Genomic DNA, 20,791 nt, shown 5'->3' with positions numbered 1-20,791 from the left:
TCTTTTTAGGCATGTGTGCGTGTCTTCTCTAGGGAACATGCCTGTAGTGCCTTTATGATGGAAAGGAGGAATTAATTATTCCTGTAAGAATCTGACCTCAACAGTAGGGCTACACCCATAATTCTCACTAAATGGGTCAAGAGCTCTTTAAGGGTTTTGATATCAAGACTATTGCTTACATCTTATTTTAAAAATAGCTCTTCCAGCAGAACAATGCCCCTTAACAGCATGCTCAGACACTGCTTCAGTGTTGATTCAAGGGGAGGAAAACCCTCTGTTGAACCCTTATGTCTCTAGCCCCTGAGTTTTCCTCAAAGATCTCCTAGGAAAGTACAGGTGAGGCCTGACCTTAGCTTACAAGTCAGGCTAGATCACTGCGCAAAGTGGCATGTTTGGCTTCAGGCCAAGCATACCCACATTTTGAAAGATGATCGTTACAACTGGAAATAACTTTCCGTGATCTGATAATTAAATTTGGTAACCTTCTCTGATTTCTTCTTTCTCCTTCCTGGCCCTCTGACCCTCCCTCTTATTTTTATCTCGATAAAACACCACCAATTGTTGTGCATGCTGTCACTATTACGACCTCACTGTCACTTTGATTGTAAGCCTGTCTGTTTGCCAAGGTCTAAGGATACAAGTCAGAAGGTAGAAGCTCTTTTGTGTAGGGCACCTGTTTGTGCTGCAGGAGATCAGGGTGAAGTGCTAGAGGGTTTATTCCCACTCTCTTTTCCTGAGGAAAAATAAGATAGGGCATGCACTGATGGCTCTGAGCCAAAGATTGCAGTGAATGTAGGGTGACTCTCAGCTGTGGAATCAGATGAGACTGAGTGAAGGGTAGGAGAGAAGGATGGTAGGGGTGGGGAGAGTAAGGGTATGTCTAGACAACATGCCTCTGCCGACAGAGGCATGTAAATAAGACATACTGACATAGTCAATGATGCGGGGATTTAAATATCCCCCGCTTCATTAAAATAAAAATGGCCACCGTGTTCATAGAATCATAGAATAATAGGACTGGAAGGGACCTCAAGAGGTCATCGAGTCCAGCCCCCCGCCCTCAAGGCAGGACCAAGCTCCACCTACACCATCCCTGACAGATGTCTATCTAACCTGTTCTTAAATATCTCCAGAGAGGGAGATTCCACCACCTCCCTTGGCAATTTATTCCAATATTTGACCACCCTGACAGTTAGGAATTTTTTCCTAATGTCCAATCTAAACCTCCCCTGCTGCACTTTAAGCCCATTACTCCTTGTCCTGTCCTCAGAAACCAAGAGGAACAAATTTTCTCCTTCCTCCTTGTGACACCCTTTTAGATATTTGAAAACCGCTATCATGTCCCCCCTTAATCTTCTTTTTTCCAAACTAAACAAGCCCAGTTCATGAAGCCTGGCTTCATAGGTCATGTTCTCTAGACCTTTAATCATTCTTGTCGCTCTTCTCTGTACCCTTTCCAATTTCTCCACATCTTTCTTGAAATGTGGCGCCCAGAACTGGACACAGTACTCCAGCTGAGGCCTAACTAGTGCAGAGTAGAGCGGCAGAATGACTTCACGAGTTTTGCTTACAACACACCTGTTGATACAACCTAGAATCATATTTGCTTTTTTTGCAACAGCATCACACTGTTGACTCATATTCAACTTGTGGTCCACTATGACCCCTAGATCCCTTTCTGCCATGCTCCTTCCTAGACAGTCGCTTCCCATCTTGTATGTATGGAACTGATTGTTCCTTCCTAAGTGGAGCACTTTGCATTTCTCTTTATTAAACCTCATCCTGTTTACCTCTGACCATTTCTCTAACTAGCTAAGGTCATTTTGAATTATGTCCCTATCCTCCAAAGAAGTCGCACCCCACCCAGTTTGGTATCATCTGTGTTGTGCTGGCTCAGGTGATTGTCGGCATGGCAGAATCACCTGAGCCGGCACAATGCAGCAGCCATTTTTATTTTAATGAAGCGGGGGATATTTAAATCCCCGCTTCATTGACTATGTTGGTATGTCTAATTACATGCCTCTGCCAGAGGCATAGCATGTAGTCTAGACATACCCTAAGTGAATGTGAGGAAAAGGCAGGATGGAAACCCAGGAGGGGAATTCTGAATTGGAAGTGGGGATGGGTACAAATAGGGAGCCCATTGTGGTGTTTTCCTGCAGGGAAATTCAGATCTAATGTATGGAGATGTACCATCTCATGGAGCTGGAAGGGACCTTGAGAGATCGAGTTTAGTCCCCTGCTCTCACAGCAGGACCAAGTACCATCCCTGACAGATTTGCCCTGGATCCCTAAATGGACTCCTTAAGGACTGAACTCACAACCTTGGGTTTAGCAGGCCAATGCTCAAACTACTGAGCTATCCCTGCCCCTTCTCCATTGTTCATTTGTTTTATGGCACTGCCTAAGGACTCCAAACAAAGCTGGACCGTGTTGTACTAGGCACAAGGGGTTTACAATATAGATAGACAGGACAGAGATGGGGTTGGGGGGAAGGGATTACACACAAGCAGGGTTTGCCGAGCTGCGTCGAGCCCCGCTTGCCAGCCACGCTGTCCGGTGATCTATGCATATACACATCGCCCAAACCTGGCTCTTCTGGGTTGTAATCTACTCGCCATGGGCGAGTAGATTACATAGATTGTTGAGCCCTGCACACAAGCCATGTGAACAGCAGGAGGGTTTAGAAATGTCATGATACTTGTGGTGGTTTATTTTTTATAATTTTTCAGGGTGGGGTTTAGTTGAGGGAATTGTGATAAATGGAAAGATGAAGAAGGGACAGGTCGGAGGGCTTTGGGAGGAGGGGAAGGGAGAGCATAGAGTGTGATTGACATGAAGATAGTGTGAGTTGGGGCAGGAGGGAGTTGATGGAAGTGGCCAATCCACACGGGAGAAAATGTCCAGGCTATCTCATGAGAAAAGCCATTGGGCACAAATGACCCTGTCCAGCTGAAGCTGCTTGCTGTTGCTCTTAAGGGCTGGATTTTTGGTAACCTTTCCCTGCAGTTACTTTCTTCCCCAAGCTCACGTGACTTTCAGGAGATAGGATGAGATAATGTCTGAGTCTGGCACCACATTTTGGACCCCTTCCCCCTGGGTATTTATGGAAGTGGGAGGTTTTTACGGAGACTATAAGTGAGAGAAACTTTGCTGTGATCCAGATGTGAGGTGCTGAAGGGGTGACTAGAAGTTTCACCAGGCGGTGGGTCATGGTAAGGATGGAGACTGGCAGTGCATCAATAGGCAGGCTTACTGGTAACGGAGAAATGGGAGGTAAAAGAGCATTTGCCAATATTTTCTTTATAGAGCAAAGTGAAAGTTCCATTGGTGTAAACTAAAGGTGCTTCAGTGTGGGTAAGAATGTGGCCCACTAGTGCTTGGACATGTCTCTCCTTTTCTCATGTTAAACCCCATGACCCTTGCATCCTAGCAGGATGGGTTGCTAAGTTAGAAGAAACTGGAGTCCTGCATTCCTGTACTGAAACCCTGCAATATGTTACACAAAAATGTCAAGAATGGATTCTGGAATGGTGACCCCTTGCACTCCAGATGAGCTATGCAGTCCCCGCCCTCACAGCCCACCTGAGCCACTCTCAGGCACCCGGCCCCCCACCCCTCTGCAGCGTTCCAGGACTCTCTGATCATGCCGGACCACGGGTGTTGCCGAACCAGAGAATCGCAGACGTTAGGGCTGCAACCTGTACTAGCAACTGACGTGATTAAAAACCCTTCTAGTATGGACAAGAGGCTGTATGTGTTAGCAGGTCAAGGTGAACATTACCTGTTTTTGTTAGTGTATCTGTAAAATTTGTTTGAGACTCAACACTTAGAGATGTTGTAAAACTCAGGGCTTATATACACAGGGGAATTTACCAGAGCAATTATTTAAGTTTAGTTATGCTGCTATAGCTTTACCAATATAAACTCTCATGTGGATACTCTTGTCCCCGAATAAGCGAGCTAGTTTAGGTAATTTAGAACAAGAGTGTCCACATGGAGAGTTATAGTGCTGTAACTAGCATAGGAAATATCCCCATGTAGACAAGCCTTTAAGTCAGCATTAATAGTTCTTTTGACATCCTTAATTGGAGAAGGGTGTTGTGTAATGGTGAAGTATTACTGCTGTGAGCTATTGTGTTGGGGATCCTTCCTAATCCAGAGGGAGCCTAGAGTTCATCCTCTGTAAGCCTGCCTCTGTGTGATTTTTTTTTTTCCTTAGAGCCTCAGGGCTAGTTGACATTACGGTCGCTACATCAGCGTAGCTGTCCCAATGCAGTCTACAAATAAAGAAGACCCCTTTTCATTTTAATGTGTCGTTTTTTGCTGTGTGCACGGTTTTCATAATTTTGTTTGTCTCCAGGTTCATGAATTTCAGAGATTTTTCTATGAAGGATTTCTACCAAAGGAAAACAAAAGAAAATGAAAGTTGCCAAGCTACTGTGTTGGATTCTTTCTTGGGCTGTTTCCCAGTCAGCGAGGTTCACCGAATCTGGATCAGCTTTCCAGTAGATCAGCAATTTTGCTCCTGCAAGAATTCAGCAAAGGTGAAAATGTTCTTCTTCCCCAACTTTCTTATGGTAGGATTTTCGTCATTGTCCCCTGCTAATTTGGGGAATGCCCCCAAAAATAATTCTGAAAGGAACACTATGCAATTTCCCTTTTATGTTGGTTAGGATGTGATTTTAAATGGACAGGTTGAACCTTTCTACTCCAGTGCTCTCTGTTCTGGCAGCATCTGTGGTCCAGTACAATTTTAGTTACCTGGATGTCTTCTATCATGGGTGCGGCCAAGTTTCCTGTGGTCCCATAAAGTTTGTTTACAGCCACCAGTCCTGGCTCTGTGTTCTGTGCTGTTGTTTAACTCTATTTCCCCCCCTCAAATGTCTTCAGAGAGCCCAGCAAGCAGTGGAAGCGTGATGATAACCCTCCTAGATAATAACCCTCCGTGATTCAGCAAATTCTCTTTTTCAGCACCAGTCCAGTCCTGAGGGTGTCATATACCACATAGTTTATTTGGTACAGCCCTAGAGTGGATGCAGTTTTAACAGGTGTCATATAGCACATAGTTTATTTCTCACTCCATACAGGAGTAAGCTATGCTGGTGTAATTGCACCCACACTATCTGGGGTGGGGTCTGCGGTGGTGGCAGGGCAAGATTATACTGCTTTAATGAAATAGGCATTGTTAAAATGGTGCAGTTTTTTAGTGTAGACAAGTCCCTGGCTTTCTAAATTTCCATTAAAGTTGGTTCTTGCTTGTCATGCTTTCCAGGGGCCACACTCTGCATCTTTTAGTTCTCCTGTATCCAACATGGTTTCCTTTTGTGTGGCTTCTTTTTCTGTGTAATTGCATCAAGAGGTTAGCAAGAAGCATTGGCAGTTCTGGGGCTAAGTTTTATTAGGTGCTGCTACAGTGTGACAAGTGGGAGTTGTACACTGTGTTATCACGGGTGTCCCTACAATGGATTAACAACTTTTGGGGGTGTTTCTGCACACTTCTTGCTTGGTTGGGTGGTAGCATGTAAACGGAACGGACAGTGTTAAACCCAAGTTGGTTTGTTTGCAGAGAAATTTGCAATGGACATGATATCAGTAGAACTGTTAGAAAATAACTTTTCTTCCCCTAGGCATATGTGCTAGGCCCTTCCTCGAACTGAGGACAACTTTTATTAGTAACGGTGGCTGTTCCCATTGTATTAGCCATCCAGAAACATGTAGCAAACTGAGAGCTGGCTGGCACATGTCCCACATTTCTGATAACATGAATTTCTGCATTGAAAAAATCATTGCATAACTTTTTCCTGATCAGTGGCTAAAGTAGATCAAAATAAGAGGGGCAGTTTGGTGGCAGCTGACACAGGCTTCTGTGCTAGTCATGATAGGGCCCTTTATGGTTTCAATTACGCTGCTCTTGCTGTGGTGTCTGCCCATTTAGATGAACAGGAGGAGAATCGTGTCCAAAAGAAACGTGTTTCCCTAAGCATCAGGCTCAATGCAGACAAGATATATGGGTGTGCAGTGTATAAAAAGAATGCTGTTCCGACGTGATCAGGGTGGAGTACCTAGGAGCAGAAATAGGAGCTCTGGGGATTTTTGTCCCCAGATGTTGAAATGTCTGATGAAATTTCCTGCCCTTAAGAAGATTTAAAGACATTTCAAAAGAGGGGTTTTATGCAATGTTTGGATGTTTTATACTGTTATTTATCTGTCTGGAAGTGAAGGCGGGAAACAGCTCTTCCTTCAGAGGAATTGGTTATGGGATCCCAGAGGGGGATCTCCCTTCAGATGCTGTGGGGGCAGTGCCAGCAAAGCTGGGAGTCCCAGAAGCTGTCCAGTCAGTCTTCTGCTCTGTTTGCACGTCAGACCCTCACTCCCGGCCTGATCAGTCAAAGAGGAGAGATGGGGGGAGCCCTGAGTTTGCCCATTTGCTCAGCAGAGGGAGGGGAAAGTGCTCTCTCTGCCCTTAGCAGGGAAGGAGACTTGTGCTTCTTTTTCTCCGAACTCTGATCATAGCCCCTGGGAGAATTTGGCTCCTAAACAGACGGTTTGGTTCCTAGACAGGCTTATTTTGTCATCTAGCTGAAGTAATCCTGCTCCCGTTTACGTCTCGCTGGTGAGAGCGAGCAAGCCGGGAAACGCTTCCCTGCAGTCGTTAACCCAGCCCGTGCCCTTTCCACTGATGAGCCCCTCAGCAGAGCCAAACTCCAGAGGCAGGATTGTGATTCCTTGGCATTAGTAGATGGGTCAAGTGGGTTTGGTTTGGTCTTAACTACTTTGTGAAGGCTAGCAGGGTCCAGGACCACAACATCTTTATGCTTGGAGGAAATTTTGGATCCGGAGCCCAGTGGAACTGTGTAGACCAGGGCCTAAACCTTGGCTCTGAAAATCCTTTTGTAGTGTGAATTGTGTGGAAAGAAGGATGCAGTTCCTGCCCTGAACTCTGCAGCTCAGGTTTGTTTCCATGGTGTGTGAACTAAGGTTGTTAGATATTGTGCAATTGAATAGCCGAGTAACTGCATGAAATCTTATATGACTATTCAGTAGCCCCTGGGGGTGGGACCAGCAGCCAGTGTGCTCCTGGACCTGCTCCTGGGGAACCCCCTGCTACCCTGCGCTGCTGCCTCTAATAAAGAGGCAACAGCACCGGGCGGGAGCCAGTCTGCTAGGGGAGCCAGTTTAAAAACCAGCTCCCCCTCCCCCCCCGACAGATCAGGCTGGGATGGCAGCAGCCCCTGTCCACAGGTGGTCCGAGCTCCCCACAGACAGAGGCTGGTCCTGGCGGGCCTAGGCTCACCATGGACACACTCCAAGGGTGGGGGAATGCATGTAGTCGATAAGATAAACCGATAAGCCTAGGTTTATTGGTTAATCATGTAGCTGACTGAATGTTGACATCCCAAGTATGAATCAGATATCACTTGTAAACTAACATATTCTGGGAACGTTCCAGTCTGGGGCCTGCCAGCCTAGCTCAGTTCTGTCTCTTCGGAGAGCAGAATACAAATGGCCTGACCCAAACGTCTGGGTTTGCAGAAGGTTGGGGTATGGTGTGTGGTTGTTACTGTCTGTTAGAGTAGGGGCAGACATGCCATATGCCTGCCTTTTGATGACTGCTCCCTGTCACTATTAGCTTATGGCATGGGTCTGCCTTGGTGACATTTACCGCTGAAAACACACAATGGTGTTAACACAATAAACCGGGGCAGGCTTTATCTTGTCAATTAACTACAAAGGGCTGAAATTACCAGGTTCATGTTACCCTGTTGTCTCAACACCTTCTGCATGAGGGACCTGGGATTTTTACACTTTCTGAATGGGTCCTCTGTCTCCGGCTATGTCTCCTCCTTCCCAGAGCTCCTCTTAGGTCAGCATCATGTTTGTCTGGTTTGATTAATTCCCCTCCCTCCTCCATTTTGACACACCCTTCAGAACATAAACAAGCTGGTATTGTGTAATTTACTGTATGGTGTGTGCTACTTCTCATCCTCTGTGCTTAACCACTAGCCAGGGGATTTAGGACTTTAGCTCAGACTTTGCAGACATTTATGTGTTTAGGTCAGGTCCTGGGTTTGATCCCTGATGGTGACTAAGAACATATTGTTTACAGGTGAGTTTTCCAAAAAGTTCAATAGATATGGTGTTGACCTTGAATGTATTTCCAGACTCCATCTGGGTTTATTCTCCTGTGGTACATGGAACTTTGCAAGATGTTTTAATGTTTTACCAAGAGATTTGGGTTGGAACAAACAGATTGCATATAAAATCCAGGAATCCATGAACCAAAAATTCCACATAGAAAACTACTTTGGGGGTAAGGGCATAGCTTCTGTGGAGCCCAGTTAGAAGGCAATGAATGACCTGACCTTGCAATCCGTCTGACCAGGAGCACTGAATAATCAGGTTGTTGCGTACATTACCCATGTTTAGAATGAAGTTAAATGTTGCATCCCAGCCAAGGGCTTGTCTATCTACTGTCCTGTGTTAATAGAAGTACAGTGTCATCTTTTGAAGAAAGGTGTCAATGGCACAAAGTGTCTCACTTAACTATTTAGAGAGTGCTGGGTGTGCCTTATCTTGCATGCTGATGTGAAGAGCTCTCATTACAAACAGGCCATTGTTCATTTTCAGAAACTTGATCTTGTGTTTCTATTAGTACTGCAAAGCTTTGATTTTTTTTTCTCACTTTACACTGGTTTCAAGGTGTTACATTAACTTCAGTAGCTTTGGAAATTTTTGCATTTTTAAAAAGAGTTTGGTTAAAAGGACACATCAGGAATATTGACAGGTCTGCCTCCAGGGTTTTCATTTCCTTCTAAAAAAGATTCAGACTAACACGGCTACCCCTCTGATACTTGATTTCCTTCTAAAGACTATTTTCATTGAAAAATCGTATTTGTAAAAGGCTTAGTTTAGTTGTCATCTGCTATCTATCTCCAAACCTCCAGTGCAGCTTCCGTTTGTGGGGTCCAGGGTTGTCTAAATAGAACACAAGATTTAGGACAGGGCCTCTGGCTGTTCTTCACTCACTCTTGCTGTTTCACAGTGGGGCACTGGTGAGGCCACATCTGGAGTATTGTGTCCAATTCTGGACCCCCCTTACAGAAAGGAGGTGAACACATTAGAGAGAGTCCAGTGGAGGGCAACAGAAATGATTAGGGGGCTGGAGCGCGTGATTTGCGAGGAGAGGCTGAGGGATTTGGGCTTGTTTAGTTTGCAGGAAAGAAGAGTGAGGGGGGATTTGATAGCAGCCTTCAACTTCCTGAAGGGGAGTTCTAAAGAGGATGGAGAGAGGCTGTTCTCAGTGGTGACAGATGACAGAATGAGGAGCAGTGGTCTCAAGTTGCAGAGTGTGTTGGGGGGGGGGGGGAGGGGAAGTCTAGGTCGGGTATTAGGAAAAACTATTTGACTAGGAGGGTGGTGAAGCACTGGAATGGGTTACTTAGAGAGGTGGTGGAATCTCCAGACCTAGAGGTTTTTAAGTCCTAGCCCTGGCTGGGTTGAGTTAATTGGGATTGATTCTGCTTTTTGCAGGGGTTAAATTCAATGACCTCCTGAGGTCTCTTGCAACCCTATGATTCTGTGATTCTAAGCCACTGCTTGCTGCAGAGTTAACTTGGGTGACTGACACAGGATGGGGAAGGAGGTCTGTGTCACTTGGACTAGCCTAGTTTGGATATGAGCAGCCACATTGCCAAGTCCTACTTGTGCTATTGTGTCTTCACTGTGACAGCACCATCCAAAGTGGTGCAAGGACTCACAGGGGCACACATCCCATGTTCTCCGTGCTGTAGTAAGCTGAGTCACTCTGATTCTTTCCCCTTGAACTTGTGTGTCCTGTTGAGCACAGGAGGAGAGTCATAGAAAAGCCCTGCCGGACTGTCAGCACTTGAATGGCTTAGTCACATCCTCCTTGTTAAGTGGTTGAGTTACCAGCCCCAAGGAAAATCTTATAGTGTAGGATGGGCACGCTAGCTCCAGTTGAAAAAGCCACTAAATTCAGAAGTGTTTGTATGTGAATGGTGTCTTGCTTGGGACCACACCTGACCAAGAGCCTGGGCTTAACTGCTGTGAAAGATGTACCCTGAAAATAGCTGGCAGAGTCTCTAGCTTTGCAAAGTGAGGATAGGTGTAACAGTGCCTCCCGTCTTTGCTTAAAGTGCTTTGAGATCCTTGCTTAGGAGATGCCGTTTAAGTGTTTTGTTCAGGGCATAAAGTGGAGCGACTGCCTTTGCGTTCAGCCCTGGCACACAGGAGGTGAATGGATCAAACTGGAGCTTTAAATGGAATGTTGGCTTCCTCCTTCATTGTAAAGGCCTGGACCATTCTGAGCAGTGTTCTCCCAGCTCTTGCTCCTGTGTCTGACTGCAGCGCTTGCTATGATAATTCACCAGATGTTTTGGTGTTCGCTCTCAGTAGGGGAGACTATGAGCTATTTCTGCAGCCAACCAGAGGGCGGGAATGCAGCAGTCTGGGAAAGTAAGAACTTGTGTAATCATTGCTGTTTAGTTTTACAACCGTCACAATTTCCCGAGTATTTGGATTGGTGCAGAAGTATTTAAAAGAGAAGAAGGCTTGTGCTTTAGAGTCATCATTTAAGTTTTATCTGACCTGTCCCTTCAGTAAGTTCTACTTGCTTGCATTGTGTTGAAGCTAGGGATGTTAAGAAGCGGGTACATCACTAATTGTGTAGTCTATAGAATTTTTATTGACTGCATGTTCAGTCAATAAGGGAAGTCCAGGTCTGGGATTTACCCTTGCTGCAGCTCTGTAGTTTAAATGCAGTAGGAGCTGGGCTGCCTGCCCACACGGCTCTTACCACATTTAAAATGCAGTGCCACAGCAGGGGTAGATCCTAGAGCTGGCACGAGCTGGGACTCAGCCGGGCTTGCTTGGTCCTGGCTCATGCCGGGTCCAGCAGGCCCTGTCCATGGGGGGTCCCAGTGTGGAGCTCGGACCCTCCGTGGACGGGGGCTGTTACCATAGCAGCCTCTGACAGTGGCAAGCCTGGGCTTTGTGGCAGCCATTCCCCAAGGCAGCAGCACTGGGCGAGGGAGGGAGGAGAGGTAGACTGCGGGGGGGGGGGGGGGGGGGGGAGAGCCACCAGCTTTTAAGATACAGAGGCAGCAAGGTGGGGTAGGGGGAAAGCAATGCAAGTAGTTGAGAAGTCGACTTGACTAACCAATAAGCCTAGTCACTCGCTTACATCACTATTTCAGGCATCTTGTGCAGTCTTGGAACTGAAGATAACTCCCAGCGATCTTTTTTTTGCCTCTTCTCTCTCTTTCACAGCTTGCTCCCTTGTACATTTTGTCCAGACTTCCAACCCAGAGTGGCTCATGTAGAAGTCAGCAAGGCTCTGCGCTGATGTGTTGCTGCACCCCCAGTGTACGCCGTTGACTTCCCCATGGATTTGTGGCTTAGTGTTTTTCTCTCATTTTTACTTTATTCTGCCACCTGTATATCAGGATCTGTTTTATTTCAGTTTATGTACTGTGCCCATCACTGGAATGTTTGCCCATTTAATAAGTGCCAAACGTCCTCCCTTTTCTTAATTTAATTCCCACATCAAGAAACTTCTTGGACAAAGATGTTTGAAAATGTACTTCAGGTGGGGACAAGGCAAGGGAGTATCTATGCCATGGAACAAACTTGCCCATGGGTTTTGCCAGGAAAGCTCATGTATATTTTTGTTAGTCTCTAAGATGCCACGGGACTACTCGTTATGATGGAGTGAAACAAAAACAGGACTATGTAGCACTTTAAAGACTAACAAGATGGTTTAATAGGTGATGAGCTTTCGTGGGCCAGACCCACTTCCTCAGATCACTATGATGGAGTGAGTTACTTTTCAGCCTGCCTTGAAGGTGTATTTGCAAATATAGTGTGATTGCAATCAGATAAACATTTTTTCCCATACACGTGACTTGTCCTGGCTACGCTAGGCACACAAATGTTGTCTCAGTTTAAGTCATGTTGTCTAATAGGTTTTTTTTAAACATGACCTGTTTTCCTAATCTGCACGTGGCTAGGACTACAATTCCAGCAAAATCTTGAGGTAAAGGTACGGTCTTATCCATAAGGCGCACAGAGGAATGGACATTTTAGAGTGGGGGAGCAAATCCTTAGCTGGTGTGAATTGTCTAACCTCCACTGAGGTCAAATCAGCTAAGGATCCATATATTGGTTATAATGCCACTTGTTCCATGTGCTGTCTGAGAACCTTAGGGCTTCACTTCTCTGGGATTCCAGTTTCCTTATCTATAAAACTGAAACAATAACACCACCATGCCTCATGGGGAGTTGTGGCAAGGCTGAGTTGTTAACTGTTTGTAAAGTGCTGCGAGTCTATTGATGGAAGACTCAGTAAAAGTGCAAAGTTGTATCATTATTATTACCGTAGTATTGCATAACCGTGTATACAGTAATTCCATAGATCAGTCTTTAGCCAGCTGGAAAGTCTGAGGTTCTCTGTCTACTTTTGGCATATATATATGCCCCTGTCCCTGGAGTATCTGGGCTCCCCACAATTGTTAATGTAGTTACCTTTCTGACGCTCATATGTAGGGCTTGACAAACTATACAATCTACTCGTCCATGGCAAGTAGATTTCAGCCGTGCACCCCATTCATTCGCGGTGCACGCATGCGCAATGCGGCTCTTCCGCGTGTGCAGTAGGGGGCTGGTGAGCGGTTTTCACCGCCGTTTGTCAAGCCCTGCTCCTATGGGGTAGAACTGTGCTTCCATCTCCATTTTACAGTGGGGAAACTGAGGCACAGAGCAGCTGAGTGGCTTGCCTGGGGTCCGTGAAAGAGCAGGGATTCAAACACTGAGTACTTAAGACTTAAGCTAATGCTCTTTATTACAGATTGGACCTCCCTGGTCCGGAACCCTTGGGACCTGACTGATCCTGGATAAGGGACTTTCCGAATCAGGGGAGGTCATTTTTGGGCCCTTGCTGCCACCATCTCCCCACATACACCATCTCCCCACCCTCCTATCGGACTTCCTGGCTCTTCCTGCAGCTTAGGTGAGCCAACACTCCCTCCCTGGCAGCCCAGCTGAGCTGTGTGCTGGGCTCCTGGGCTCCCCCCCTACAGCACGCCAGGACTCTCTGATCCTGGAACATCGGTGGTCCTTCTGGACCATGGATGTAGCTGTACCAGAGAGTTCCAGTTTATAGAGGTGCAACCCATGCTGGACTATCATTGTTGCCTATGCATAGAACAGACCAGGCACTTCAAAGGAGCCTGATAAGTTGCAGAGCTGTTCATTTTATAGCACCTCCATATCCTTTGTAAAAGGGATGTGAAATTTCGATTAATTGACTAATCAAATTGTCGATGCTATTTGCATTGACTTTCGATTAGTCGATCAGGGCGCCTCCAGAGCTGTTGCTACACTTTAAAGGCGAAAGCGCTGTGGGGAACATGGGGCCAAAGGGGGACTTAAGTAGTCCCCTGCTGGCCCTGTGCTCCCTGTGGCGTTTCAGAGTGGCAGCACTGCATGAAGCCTGACCCCAGGCTCCATGTAGCTCTGCTGCTTTGAAACGCCACGGACAGATCGAGTTACCGGGCCAGCTGGGGACCCTGGGCTGCATGTGGCGTTTCAAAGCGGCAGCACCCCATGGAGCCCAGGTCTGGCCTCGGGCTCCATGTGACACTGCTGCTTTGAAGCACTCCGTCCTCCCCCCGCCCCCAAATCCCCTGAGAAATGCAGCAAGGTGGGGGGAAGCAACTAGTCATTCACATCTCTGCTTTGTAGTGAGTGCAGAATAGGGCTGCATGACTGTGTAGCAAAGCTGTCTGAAAACTGGAAACAAATTAAGATTTTATTTCATTATATTCTTGTTGTTGTTGTTACGTTATTATTTTGGCAAATCAAACTTTGAAATGCTTTTAAATTTCCCAACTAGTTCTATTGTGTACCCTTCCCTCAGTCTAGCAGTAAGGTGCAGCCTCAGGGCAATCGCTACCAGGATGGAGAGAGGGAAAGAGAAATGGGGAGGCTTAAATCTCAGGTATCACAAACTAGACAGAGTTATTTCTTTGGTGCATGGGGCAAAAGGGGGTGGAGAATGTATGATGGAAGGGAGGATCCTGGTGGAATGAGCCAGGAAAGCACTTTGACTCTAATAGAGCGTGTATGTGTTAGATTGTTGCTTAATAATATTAGCATCCAAATAGCCTCAGTCACCCTTTGAAGTTAGCATCTTGTTGAATTGTAAAGAGCAAATGGGAGGTGGAGTTAGCATTTTTGCTGCTGAATGCATTTTTCCACAAGGCTGGGCTGGCAATGAGGCAGTGCATTGGTTATGTTGGGATCATTCTTTCTTTGGAACAAAAGGCACCAGAAATATATATGCAAACTGGGATTATGCAGAAAACAGCAGAAAGCCACAGAATTGTAGCCCCTCTAATTCCTTTGCACCCACCATTCCCCACTGTAACAGCTACTATATTTCTCATTCTTCTTTTGAGAGCAGGTTCACACAGACAGGGGGAATTACTCTGATGGTGTAGAATTTGCTCTTTCCTTCCTGTCTCAGATTTTGTGTATATACCCTTGCACAATTGTGACTAACTACAGCCGGTCCCTGAGTTACAAACTCATCGATTTATGACTGTTCATATTTACAACCAACGTCCTATACATGACCAACCTCCTATACAGCCGGAACCAAAGTTATGAACGAAATCCGCACTTATGAACAGCGTGGCCGTACGTAAGTGAATGTAATCCGACTTACGAATAGATCGAGTTACGACCTAGTGTTTGGTACATAATTCGTTCGTAAGTTGGGGACCAGCTGTAGTTTATTGTACTTCAGAGGGGTAGCCGAGTTAGTCTGTAACAGGAAAAACTTAAAAAACTACTAATAGTCTAGTAGCACCTTAAAGACTAACAAAACATGTAGATGGTATCATGAGCTTTCGTGGGCAAAACCCACTTCTTCAGATGACCAGAGTATAGTAAGTCCAGATCCAAGAATAAACAAGGGGTGGGGAGATTATTGTGTGCAAATTACACAAATTAAAAAGCAGGAGAAATATTGTAAGATTTTACTGTATTGTTTGTTTCCATCCCAGTTCAGAGCATTGGTCTGTATAGTCCAACTTGTTTTGGTCTGCTCCTTCAGTACTTACCCAACACATTTTCTAAGGGCTGTCCTACCAGCAAAATAGATCAACCTACACCCCCTGAGAAAGAAACATAGTTAAACCAAACTGAGACCTTATGTAGACAGCATTAGGTTGATGGAAGAATTCTTCTGCCAGCCCAGCTGCTACCCATTAGGGAAGGGCATTTACCTCGGGCTACGTCTAGACGGAAAAGTTTTCCGTTAAAAGCATTTGCGGAAAAGAGCGTCTAGATTGGCACGGACGCTTTTCCACAAAAGCACTTTTTGCAGAATCTAGATGCGCTTTTGCGCAAAACAAGTCTGAGCTGTCTACACTGGCCCTTTTGTGCAAAAGCTTTGTGCAAAAGAGACTTTTGCCCGAACGGGAGCAGCATAGTATTTCCGCAAGAAGCACTGATTTCAGACAGTAGGAAGTCAGTGTTCTTGCGGAAATTCAAGCGGCCAGTGTAGACAGCTGGCAAGTTTTTCCACAAAAGCAGCTGATTTTGCGGAAAAACTTGCCAGTCTAGACACAGCCCTGGAGTGATACTATAGTAACGTGGCTGCGGCTATGGTGCTGTAGTATTTTTAGTGAAGACACAGTCTCAACAAGACTTCTCTAGAGAATTCCTCATATTTTAGTTGTCCATCTGCTCTACTTCCACCTTCCAGTAGTCCTACATGAGGTTTCCATGCTTCCATCATGCTGTCTTTAGCCCCAGTGAGCCATGTATCCTGACACGCCTCCAAAACTTCAGAACTTGCTGCAAGTTGGCCAGCCTTCCATTTGCTGTCCTCCACCATCCCTGGTTATTAATATAACGTAAATTAATTTTAAAATTTAAAATACACTAAAACGATGTGCCTAGAGTAAGAAAGGAGTCTCCTGATCCACTCATACCCTGTCCCTGAATCCTTTATCAGCCAAGTCAGACTGTCTTTTGAACAAAGACCTTTGCTCCCTTCTTCCCCTCCCAGTCCAGTGTCAGCAGCGGGGACTGTGGCTTTTGTGTTTTGAGTAGCACGCGGAACTTTTGGGGTTCTCCTCCTGTACAAATAATGACCTCTCACTCTCTAGCGCCAAGCACTTGTGCAGAGCGCATAAGCGGCTCCATTGGCACTTTGTTGGCAAGCAGCCGGACTGGCTTCCAATGGCGTGCGGTTTCCGGCCACTCCACCACCCACTGTCCCACTACTATGTGGGCCCCTCCCTCCCCCTGCGAAACTGCCTCTGACTTGTGGGATCCCTGGTGTGGCTCTGCCGCTTCCTTCTCTTCCAGGCCGCTTGTTGGTGCAGGGTCTGCGTGGAGCCCAGCTGGGGAGCTGCAGGGCGGGGGCACGCTCAGGCTTGGCAGGTGCACTCCGTGCTCTGCCACCCTCTGTGCCCCCACCACTCCCCACCTCTCTGGGGGAGTGGCAGCAAGCCTGGTCTGGTGGGGAATGTCAGGGTTTCTTCACACCCCCCACTGGCGTCCTCTGAGCTGGAGCTGGTGCTGCAGCCTCGCAGACGTGCTGGGATCCTCTCTAGGTTGGTGAATGGGGCTGAGCTCCCTCCCCCTTTTCCACCCCAGTGGGGGAATGGCAGTGCACTGTCCAGAAGCTTTCCCTGCTGGAAGGGGGCATGAAGCCAGGTAAGCATCTCCCGCTCATGTCCAGACCCCCAGACTCCAATCCCCCTTACTCACTCCCCTCCCCCGCCAAGACCTAGCACCATCAGCTTGCTCTGACACCCTCCCTTCTGTTCAGACAGATTGTCCCATGTCCTCTCCTGGCCAGAAATCCTACCCCCACCCTGCTTCTGCACCCTACCTTCCACCAAGATATTGCAATCTCTCCCCCTTCTGCATCTCACCTCCTGCCCAGATCCTGCACTCCGTCCCTATCCCACACGCTGGCAGACCTGTTCCGCACACTGGTACCCCTCATTTTTGTCCTCATCCCAGAGCCTAAGGGGTGATCCACTAGTTCCGGAACCCCAGAAAAGTAAATCTGGCCAATGGGAAGCCTGGAACCTAGGTCCTCCCTATTCCTTCTCCTCGCCCTGTGGGGCTGGGAGTTTTTGGAGGAGTTTTTTTGCTTCTCACTTGTGTGGTTCCTAACTGATTTTTCTGTGGGTGCGTGGCCCCAACCCAAAAAAGGGTTCCCACCCCTGCCATGAATAAAGAAAACACTGAAACCTTTTGTGTTGGACATAAATTCATATTTTACTTTATTTAAAATGAAGTTTGATAAAACTAATATGAGAAAGTTATAAAACACTTAATCTGTTTAATAATTTAAATTAAACTGTTCTTCCTAGTTGCAGCACTAGCAAAATGGCTCAGGCGTAATTATGTAATTAACGGTGAGTTATCATTAGCAACTGGTGATCCGTGGAAAGGTTTACATTGAGCGAGGTGGTTCATGGATCAAAAAGTTTGAGAACCACTGAAATAAAGGCACCCTCTTTCCCCCTCAGGGTAATGCAATGCAAGTTGGGTTAATGCAATTGCAGTATAATTGCATGGTGGGTACTTTGGGGGGAGGAGTTCTTAGAGGGGTCACACAACACCCTTTCTTTCCTGTCTTGTGTCCATCTTGACTCTGGAAGTACTACCTCCAGGGCTGGGACTTCCTTTGGCAGGCGGATGGGGCCTAAGGGGTTGGGGGCATGGCTAATGTGTCCTTATCTTTGGTTCAGAAAATAGTCACAATATATATATAATGTAAGTCCCTCTTCTTTCAACGGTGCAGAGATTTGTTGGGTTACCTCATTACATGTAGAAATAAGCTTTCTTCTTTTAGTCAGTGGGACTTTCCTGACTATTTGCTGAGCCGTTCAGGCTGTGCTCTTGGCAGATCTGGCAAACTAAACGGGATGGAGCACAGTTGCTTCTTGGATGGTAGGCACCTCAGGCAATATTGTACACCGTCTTTATCAATGGATGTTCCTGTTTCAGGGGCTTTCTGTCTTATATTCCCTCTTGAGATAAGCACCTCAGCTAGTGTGAGGGGAGATGGTGCCACTGGTGGTGCCTTCTGAGATCCTGATCATTTAAGGCTCTTATGTCAGTTCTTGCACAAGTCTCAGCAAAGTTCTAGCCAAGTTTTAGTTCAGTTACTTTCTTCCCTCCAAATAGCTTTTCAGTTTGTTAGATATCTGTGATGGCAAGCCGTTTTAACTCGCTATCGTCCTATTCCTCCCTACAGATGGCCGCATTTCCCCGGTGATAAGCGGTAACACACCTTGCAGCTGATGGTTCTAGCAGACAGGCACCATGTAAATGTTAAGATGCTGTTGTTGGTTCATTTTCATTAGTTCGTATTTTGTAAAAAGTTACAATCGTCAGAGAATCCCCTGCCTGCTTGCGTCTTTCCAGGCCTATACAGCCATTGTGCAGATATGATGGGAGAACTAGTCCGTACTATTTTGTTTGGATTCTGGTTTCAGTGAGCCGTGTGCGCCCTAGACTCTGAAATATCCGGGACACCTAAGTGCCCTCTAAACTGTGCAGCTGCGTCGCTTCCCATTAAGCCCTTCTCACAGGCTCAGGGCTGCAATGAGGAAGAGATCGTTCCCCAAACCTTGAAGCTGCTGTGTCAGGGAGGAGCCTCCTCCCCACTTGCCCCAGCACTGAGCTCCCATGACCAGGAGAAATGGGCTTCTCCTCACTGTCCCCCAGCAGATAGCCACCCAGGTAAGCCTGAGCCCCAATCCTCTGATCTCCCAGCTCTGAGCACCCTTCTGCACCCAAAAGATCTCATCCTTGGTACCACCCCAAAGCCCACACCCCCAGCCCAAACCCCGCACTCCCTCCTGAGTCCCAAAGCTAGCACCCCAACCCTCTGCCCCAGCCCCGAGCCCCCTCCCACACTCAGAACCCCTTGGCCTTATTCCAGCCACGTGAATTTTGTTACGTGCACCAATATGAAGGTGAAGTGTTGCACGTCATCTCTGTCACACCTTGCCTCCACACTAGTGCGCACTAGGGGCATTAGATATCAGTTAATTGAATAGTTGAATAACCTTATGACATTTTATTGGTTATTTGACTGTTCTACTAACTATACAGGGGCTGGCAGCCACTGTATCAGAGGCAGCAGCATGGGGTGCCAGGTGGGAGGTGGTCTGCAAGGGGAGCCAGTTTAAAAACCAGCTCCCCTTGTGGACCGGCTGCCAGTTAGAATCATAGAATCATAGAATAATAGGACTGGAAGGGACCTCGAGAGGTCATCGAGTCCAGCCCCCCGCCCTCAAGGCAGGATCAAGCTCCGTCTACACCATCCCTGACAGATGTCTATCTAACCTGTTCTTAAATATCTCCAGAGAGGGAGATTCCACCACCTCCCTTGGCAATTTATTCCAATATTTGACCACCCTGACGGTTAGGAATTTTTTCCTAATGTCCAATCTAAACCTCCCCTGCTGCACTTTAAGCCCATTACTCCTTGTCCTGTCCTCAGAAACCAAGAGGAACAAATTTTCGCCTTCCTCCTTGTGACACCCTTTTAGATATTTGAAAACCGCTATCATGTCCCCCCTTAATCTTCTTTTTTCCAAACTAAACAAGCCCAGTTCATGAAGCCTGGCTTCATAGGTCATGTTCTCTAAACCTTTAATCATTCTTGTCGCTCTTCTCTGTACCCTTTCCAATTTCTCCACATCTTTCTTGAAATGTGGCGCCCAGAACTGGACACAGTACTCCAGCTGAGGCCTAACTAGTGCAGAGTAGAGCGGCAGAATGACTTCACGAGTTTTGCTTACAACACACCTGTTGATACAACCTAGAATCATATTTGCTTTTTTTGCAACAGCATCACACTGTTGGCTCATATTCAACTTGTGGTCCACTATGACCCCTAGATCCCTTTCCGCCATGCTCCTTCCTAGACAGTCGCTTCCCATCTTGTATGTATGGAACTGATTGTTCCTTCCTAAGTGGAGCACTTTGCATTTCTCTTTATTAAACCTCATCCTGTTTACCTCTGACCATTTCTCTAACTTGCTAAGGTCATTTTGAATTATGTCCCTATCCTCCAAAGAAGTTGCAACCCCACCCAGTTTGGTATCATCTGCAAACTTAATAAGCGTACTCTCTATCCCAATATCTACATCATTGATGAAGATATTGAACAGTACGGGTCCCAAAACAGACCCTTGAGGAACTCCACTTGTTATCCCTTTCCAGCAGGATTTAGAACCATTAACAACAACTCTCTGACTACGGTTATCCAGCCAATTATGCACCCACCTTATTGTGGCCCTATCTAAGTTATATTTGCCTAGTTTATCAATAAGAATATCATGCGAGACCGTATCAAATGCCTTACTAAAGTCTAGGTATATGACATCCACCGCTTCTCCCTTATCCACAAGGCTCGTTATCCTATCAAAGAAAGCTATCAGATTAGTTTGGCATGACTTGTTCTTCACAAACCCATGCTGGCTATTCCCTATCACTTTATTACCTTCCAAGTGTTTGCATATGATTTCCTTAATTACCTGCTCCATTATCTTCCCTGGGACAGACGTTAAACTGACCGGTCTGTAGTTTCCTGGGTTGTTCTTATTCCCCTTTTTATAGATGGGCACAATATTTGCCCTTTTCCAGTCTTCTGGAATCTCCCCTGTCTGCCATGATTTTTCAAAGATCATAGCTAAAGGCTCAGATACCTCCTCTATCAGCTCCT

General features: G+C 46.5%; 1 protein-coding gene across 9 annotated transcripts in view; it reads left to right on the top strand.

Moving 5' to 3' along the window:
- The window catches only part of LOC149525238 (uncharacterized), a 242,928-nt gene that overhangs the window by 132,588 nt on the left and 89,549 nt on the right, over nucleotides 1–20,791 (top strand). For 5 of the 9 annotated variants that reach the window (XM_089776167.1, XM_089776168.1, XM_089776166.1 and 2 more), the window contains exon 4: nucleotides 4,364–4,580. The exons of 1 other annotated variant lie outside the window; for it this stretch is intronic. In XM_089776167.1, the coding sequence (XP_089632293.1) occupies nucleotides 4,364–4,580 (217 nt within the window). The remainder of the gene's footprint in view (nucleotides 1–4,363; nucleotides 4,581–20,791) is intronic. 3 more of the 9 variants (XR_016348678.1, XM_089776170.1, XM_089776172.1) reach the window with 1 other exon arrangement.

This window comes from Pelodiscus sinensis, chromosome 2 (genome assembly GCF_052426305.1).
Source record: "Pelodiscus sinensis isolate ZL-2025 chromosome 2, ASM5242630v1, whole genome shotgun sequence".
NCBI classification, from domain to species: Eukaryota; Metazoa; Chordata; order Testudines; family Trionychidae; genus Pelodiscus; species Pelodiscus sinensis.
The sequence above is the reverse complement of the archived record's forward strand: the minus strand, read 5'-3'. Positions and strand labels throughout refer to the sequence as shown.